The 7,500-nt window shown below is 46.5% G+C and overlaps 1 protein-coding gene across 3 annotated transcripts in view; it reads left to right on the forward strand.

Moving 5' to 3' along the window:
- Positions 1-7,500, forward strand: part of LOC105901022 (roundabout homolog 1-like) — a 184,035-nt gene that overhangs the window by 146,354 nt on the left and 30,181 nt on the right. For all 3 annotated transcript variants that reach the window (XM_031571825.2, XM_031571826.2, XM_031571827.2), the window contains 3 exons: positions 749-869; positions 2,958-3,096; positions 3,539-3,666. In XM_031571825.2, the coding sequence (XP_031427685.1) occupies positions 749-869; positions 2,958-3,096; positions 3,539-3,666 (388 nt within the window). The remainder of the gene's footprint in view (positions 1-748; positions 870-2,957; positions 3,097-3,538; positions 3,667-7,500) is intronic.

Raw genomic sequence — 7,500 nt, forward strand, 5'->3', positions numbered from 1 at the left:
GAGTCCAACACTGCCAGACTGTTGGTGACAAATTTCTGCCAGTCAAATATCTCACCCCCTGCACATCAGAGTGAGAAAAACCAGAAGAGCTCTCTGACCTTCCTAAATGGCCTGCGTAAAGAACACCTATACAGAAGGTATAATGAGTGATTTTATGAGATATAATGAGTGTGTGTGTGTGTGTGTATGTATGCGTTTGTGAATGCGTACTCTGATATCTATTCGTCTGGTCACTAGACTCTAATGGTACCCCAAGGATAGAACTTGGGAATAGTTTGGAAATAAGATGAAGTTTAACCTCAAGGCTCATGTAGTAACACACACACACACACACACACACACACACACACACACACACACACACACTCGGTGGAATAAACTTGTCAGGTAGCACACCTTGTAGCTGTCAGTGCAGCAGGAAACGCATTAGCTGTTGCTCCGGCCTGGTCTCTACTGGGGAGAATGATTTGTGTGTCTACCTGTGCATGCCCCAGATACCCTGCCCACTTCACTCATTTAGAGAAAACAACATTTCCTCCACGGCTGGATGCTCCCAGCACTTACACAGAAACACTGCTTAGGATGGAGTTTGAAAATAGCCTTCTCACAGTGAGCCAACAACATCTAATGAAACTCCATAACAGTTGTATAACTTTATGGTTGTTTCTCTCTCTCTCTCTTCCTCTCTCTCTCTCTCTATCTATCTATTTATCTATTTGTCTTTCTTTCTCTTCCCTTTCTTTCTTAGATCCGAGGTGGCAAGCTGATGATCACTAACGCGAGGAAGAGTGACGCGGGGAAGTACGTGTGTGTGGGAACCAACATGGTGGGAGAAAGAGAGAGTGAGGTGGCCGAGCTCACCGTACTGGGTAAGACAGAGCAGCGTGTGTGTGTGTGTGTGGTGTGTGTGTGTGTGTGTGTGTGTGTGTGTGGTGTGTGTGTGTGTGTGTGTGGTGTGTGTGTGTGTGTGTGTGTGTGTGTGTGTGTGTGTGTGTGTGTGTGTGTGTGTGTGTGTGTGTGTGTGTGCGCGTGTGCGTATGCGTGCGTGTGTAAGTGCTCTCACCTGCTTTGTCTGCTGACTACATGGCTCTGTAATGCCGGTCATCAGTGAGGCTTCTGTTTCCTGTGCTTGAAATGCTACGTAGAGTCCGGTCATCCTCAGGATAAAGGATGAAGACATTGTGTTTAGCGTCAATTACAGTAATTGAAAAGGGCTTATGGAAGACCAGCTCTCAGTTTTGCAGCTGTGCCTGAATTCCCTCACTGACCCCATCACTTACCTACTTGACACACCCTGTCTGAGACCCATTCCAGCTGTGTGTGACCACCCCCAAACACACACACACACACACACACACACACACACACACACACACACACACACACACACACACACCCCAACACACACACACCCCAACACACACACACACACACACACACACACACACACACACACACACACACTAACCTCCCTCAAAACACACACACTCAACACAAACCCCTGTCTACCTCCCTTCTTTTCCCAGGCTGCTGACCTTTCGCCCCTCGTCTTCCCCTCACCTCCCCCCAACCCGCCCCCCTGACTGAGCACTTCCTGTTTCTCGCTCAGCTCCAGACATCTCTTCTTATCACACCATCAGGCCGGGCAGTGGGCCAAAGCGCGTGCACGTTCATAATGCCCAGGGAAAACATTTAGCACTAATAGAATAATTCGGCCGATTGGAGAAACAGACCCCCCCGCCCCCCCCAAAAGTCACCTCCAGGCCTCCAGTGGGAAGGAATGTTTTAAGATTCTAAGCCCTCACAGAATGTCTCATAAAAGAGAATTTCCAGATATTATTCAAGTATCCTGATCACAAAGGGAACCCAAATATTAGCAAAGGCATGGCTGGCTGCGCTTTTGAAGAGCACATTTAAAAACAGCAGGGGTTAGCATTAGCACGGTTAGCGGGGTGCTTTGGAGAACCAGCCCTCCCGTGCCGCCGGGGAGCAGGACCGGCTCTTTCAGGCTCAGAGGGCGGTGGGGTCGACGGAGGGTCATAAGGCCCTGGTGGAGTCTGTGTGTGTTAGGCTAGACCTCCTCCCCATGCTAGGATCCAGCTCCGCATACCATTCTCCCAGTTGAAGTAGACCTCGTGGCCAAAAAAGCATTTTCTCTTGGAGTCTTATGAAAGCTGCCCTGCATGATGCTGTGCTGTTTGCCATCTCCACTGGGGGCACAGTGAGGAAGATGAAGCTAAAAGCGTTAAGCACACACATACACCCAGATGGCCCACAGCAGCTCTGATGCTGTCTGAAGTGTTCACTATGGGGCTAGGTTCTTAGTAACATTAGCAGAGTTATATCTTCACCAGTAGTTGGGTTTCCATCCCAACTCATTCACATATTTGAACCGTATTCATGACAATTTGGCTAAAAGAAATGCAAGTCTATGCACGTTTTCAATCACTGTGTTATGCAAATTTAAAATGGACACTCTCCTAATCAAGACAGGAGTTGTGAACAGCCGCGGGTTCAAAAGTTGAGATTGCCAGGGCAACTTGAACGGAAACACATAATAAAATCTTAACAAATGCGATTTGCGAATAAATCCGTTCCCATCAACCTTAGTCACATTATTCTCTATTCGGACTGCAAGTTAATCCACCCTCCTCTAGCAAATAGCGACTTTCCAGTGTTTCCTCTCAAGATTTTCTAAAATTCACATTAAAAAGCTGGATGGAAACCCAGCTAGTGTGACATTACACGACACCAGGGCTGCGGATATTTTTAATTAATTTCAGTGATTTACATATAGAGAATATGTGCATCTTCTCATAGTAATCATTTCAATGATAATGATAACTGTGAAATCGTGATCCTCTTTGAAATGTCACAGATTGTAATGATGGTCGTCGTTGTGCCGGTTGTAATAAAGGTGGTAAATCACTCATATGAAATATGAATCTCTCCCTAAGAGCGCCCGAGCTTCGTGAAGCGTCCAGTCAGTCAGGTGTCCCTGGCAGACGAGAGTGTGAACTTCCAGTGTGAGGCCCGAGGCGACCCTGTTCCTATCGTACGCTGGAGGAAGGAGGACGGGGATCTGCCCAAGGGAAGGTATGAGGCCGCTATACCCAAACACTCATATTATAGTAGTTATGTTAGTATATACATATGTAAAGTTGGAATGTATGTCTGCATACACATACGTATGTGTGCACGTTCATTCATACATGCTTACATTCATTCATACTTTCACGCAACTCTCCATCCCTCTCTCATAAAGGGGCATCTAGTGTATGTTTGACTCTGTCATTAAAGGGCATCTAGTGTATGTTTGACTCTCATAAAAGGGCATCTAGTGTATGTTTGACTCTCTCATTAAAGGGCACCTAGTGTATGTTTGACTCTCTCATTAAAGGGCCTCTAGTGTATGTTTGACTCTCATTAAAGGGCATCTAGTGTATGTTTGACTCTCATAAAGGGCATCTAGTGTATGTTTGTTGAGGTTTGCATGAATGGACCTCTAATCTAATTCTCCCACCTCGCTGTCTGTCAGGTTTGAGATCTTGGAGGACAACACGTTGAGCTTGCGGCGCGTCACGCCAGCTGATGTCGGCTCATACACCTGCCTGGCCGAGAACATGGTGGGCAAGGCCGAGGCCTCGGGGTCCCTCACCGTCCACGGTAAGAGAGCCACACACACACACTCACTCACACAATGAAAATCATTTAAAAAATACATAGAAGCACTCACACACATGTCACTCACATGTACTCACTCACTCACTCACACACACACACACACACACACACACACACACACCCCGACACACACACACACACCTGCCACACCATATGTATGAAGGAGGAAATTTGGCCTAACCTGTAGGGCAGCTGCTATCCGTCCTGCAGCTCAGCATAAATAAACCCTGAGCAGCTGTCCTTCCCCTGAGCTCATACCCAGTCCCCCAACCCCAGCCTCAGTTTACCCCCACAGCTGCCCGTTCCCCCATAAACACACACACACACACACACACACACACACACACACACACACACACACACACACACACCACAGCATCATACAAAATCACCTACAGCACATCCACACATCCTATCTGTTCCAAGTGTAGAATGAGCCAGGCTGGAGACATCCACAGGGAAATTATGACTAAATGTGGATGGTAATGCCCACATTGTTTTTGCATTTGAAATTCAGTCCAATGCAATATCTTGTAAAGGTCAACGTAATGGTACTGACTCAAGCAGAAAGGTGTCATCTCTGTCACAAAGTTACTGCTTTAACCCCCACGAGAGCACTTGAAGTGGTTCAATCCACCCGTGTTGTTTTTATTACCTCTCATAATCACATCTGTTTGAGGATGAGTCTGTATCCTAGCGCGTGGGTCTGGACGGTTGTTTACCCAGCGTGTGGGTCTGGACGTTGTTTACCCAGACGTGTGGTCAGCTCAATGGCCTCGGCCTTGGCTGTGACACCAAAGCGCGCCAGCCGAGCGGAGCTCGGAGCGGCCGCCCACGTGTGCGAGGTGAGAGAGGTCGGCGGGGCGCAGGAAGTGGCTTTATGGGCCGGTGGGCAGCGTAGCCGTCTAGCTCTGATCGCGGGAGGAAGAAAGGCACGAGACAGTGTGGACATAAAGCTCAGGACCACGGGCCAGCCGTCCCTTTGAAGGGAGGAAATGAGCCCGTCTCTGTCTGTCCGTCCCTGTTTGTGTGTGTGTCTTTCTTTCTTTCTTTCTTTCTTTCTGTCTGTACCTCTGTCTCTCTCTCTCTCTCTCTCTCTCTCGGTCTGTGTCTGTCCTTTATTTGGGTTTGTGTTCTTCCCCTTTCACACTTGCCCTCTGCCCCCCTGCTTTCTCTCTCTATTCTGCTCTCTGTCTCTCTCTATTCCACTGTCTGTCTCTCTCTATTCATCTCTGTCTCTCTCTCTCTGTCTCTCTATTTCTGTCTCTCTCTATTCCACTGTCTGTCTCTCTCTCTCTGTCTCTCTCCCTGTTGTTATCTACTCAGTGCTATAAGCTTGATGTCCTTGCCAACATGTATTACAGAATAGAAGAAGCCACAACACACACACACACACACACACACACACACACACACACTAGGGCTGAACGATTTTGGAAAATAATCTAATTGCGATTTTTTACCAAAATATTGCGATTGCGATTTAATATGCGATTTTTTTATCCTCTTTTTTTCCCCAACAAAACGTAATGAATGATTTAAATATGACCAACACAATATTAGATACATTTAGTGTAAAATATTATTTCCCACATTTTACATTTTTATTTAACTGCTCATTACAGAAACAAGAACAACAAATCGGTAGCTTTGCCACTGTGCATTTAAGTAATTTAAAAAAAGTAATTTTAAGTATAAACACTAGGCATGCACTTTTTAAACACTGTGTGCAAAATGTACCATCTTAAAAAACACGTTTTTTAATCGCGAACGTTGCGGTTAGAAAATCGCGTTCTATCATATCGCGATTAAATCGCAAATGCAATTAATCGTTCAGCCCTAACACACACACACACACACACACACACACACAGACTCACACACACAGACACAGACACAGACACACACACACACACACACACACACACACACACACACAGACACAGACACACACACACATACACAGACACACACACACGGTCACACAGTTACTCATCTCCTGCTCTCTTTCTGCCAACCCCCCTGCCCCACTGACACACACACTCTCTCACACACAGGCCAGTACACACAGGAGAGACTCTGCCTAATTAAAGGCAAGCCCCATTCCAGCCCCACACTGGGAAATGACATGTTTCCAATTACGCAGTCTAATTCCAGACCTAGGAAAAAAAGAGAGAGAGAGAAAAAAAAGGAAAGAACTAGAGGGGGAAATGAAGGGGTAATTTAGGGTCTGTGAGGAGGAGAGGAAGGAGAGATAACAGATGAGCATGATATTTGGGATGAAATGAGTACACGGACGGGGGGAGGGGTGCTCATTATCCACATACACACTCTTCTTTTTTTGTCCCTTTTTGTCCTTTTCTTCTTCATTTGGCTCCCATTTATTTCTCTCTCTCTCTCTGTTACCTGCTTTTCTGAGGAGGGAGGGAAAGGGGGAGGGGTGGGAAGAGAGGGAGAGCGGAGAGCGGAGGAAGAATGGTTAGCCCTGAGGGGAATGAGACATAACAACATGTGTGTCTGACAAACACATTATCTCTTCTGGAGAGATACTTGTAGCTTCAGATGACCGTGATAAAGAGGACAGGCATGGGAGGGAGGGAGGGAGGGAGGGAGGGTGAGGTATAGAAAGAGAGAGAGAGAGAGAGAGCCATGGACTCTGGGTTCAGGCTGAACGTTTTACACTCTCATTTTCCCCTCAATTTGTTCTGAAAATAAATAAATAAGCGGTGATGATAAGAATGTTTGCATAGCGAATGCTTTCCTGAGGCAGACCTCCCTCCCCCTCTTCCTGTCTCTCACTCTTTCTCTCTTTCTCCCGCACTACTTTATCTCAGCCTTTCTTTTTGCTTTCTTTTTTTGTTGATTGTACACATTCTTTTTTTCCTCATATTTCTCATTCAAGATTTCTCTTTTATCTGTATTCTGCCCAGCCTTGACACCTAAATGTGTCTGCTGAACAGAACATGCATGAATAGGAATGACCTTTCTGTCCTCTCTCCATGCCTGGCCTTCACAACCCTTCATATTAATGTGCAGAGATGGGAACATATCTCAGTAGAACCAGACTCATTCCAGGAACTGAGCACTAGATAGCATTTAGCACTAGACTCATTCAGAGTAGGGTTTTTTTACCACTCTCCATCTCAAATTCTATGGTGGTGGTTGAGGGACAGTGAAACAGTGAATGTCCCATCCATGGTACTGTGGCAGTGAGACTAGTGCTGGTATACTGACCTTCAGGCATCCATTATCTCTCTCTCCTCTCTCTCTCTCTCTCTCTCTCTCTCTCTCTCTCTCTCTCTTTCCCTCTTTCCCTCTCTCCCTCTCTCAGTAACCAAACACACAGGCAGCACAGATGTTTTCTTTGGAAATATCTCCTTTATTAGAGGGGGATAGTTGCATTCTCATTTTCCACCACCTCACTCACCCTAAAACTCATTTACCACCGCCACGCCCCCCCCCCCCCCCCCCCCCCCCCCACACACACACACACACCCCCACACACACACATACTTGCTCCCGTGGAATGCAAATGTTGTCAACATCGTAAAAAAAAAAAACTCTCCTCCTGCCGGAATTTTATAGCGTCATTATTCCAGCGTCTGATTTTTGATGACCGTGCACCACGCAGTGACCTGCTGTTTTGGCAGATATATCATTTTTCTCTCTCTCTCTCACTGATATAAAATTGTGCTCACCTTACAGATTCCACTCAGGCAGCGTAACATTGGTGCTTGAGCCAAGACAGGCAGAGAGAGAAAAAAGATCACCCTTTCTTTCTTGAGAACGTTCTCCTCTTTCGTCCCAAAAAACAGA

This window comes from Clupea harengus, chromosome 8 (genome assembly GCF_900700415.2).
Source record: "Clupea harengus chromosome 8, Ch_v2.0.2, whole genome shotgun sequence".
Taxonomy (NCBI): domain Eukaryota; kingdom Metazoa; phylum Chordata; class Actinopteri; order Clupeiformes; family Clupeidae; genus Clupea; species Clupea harengus.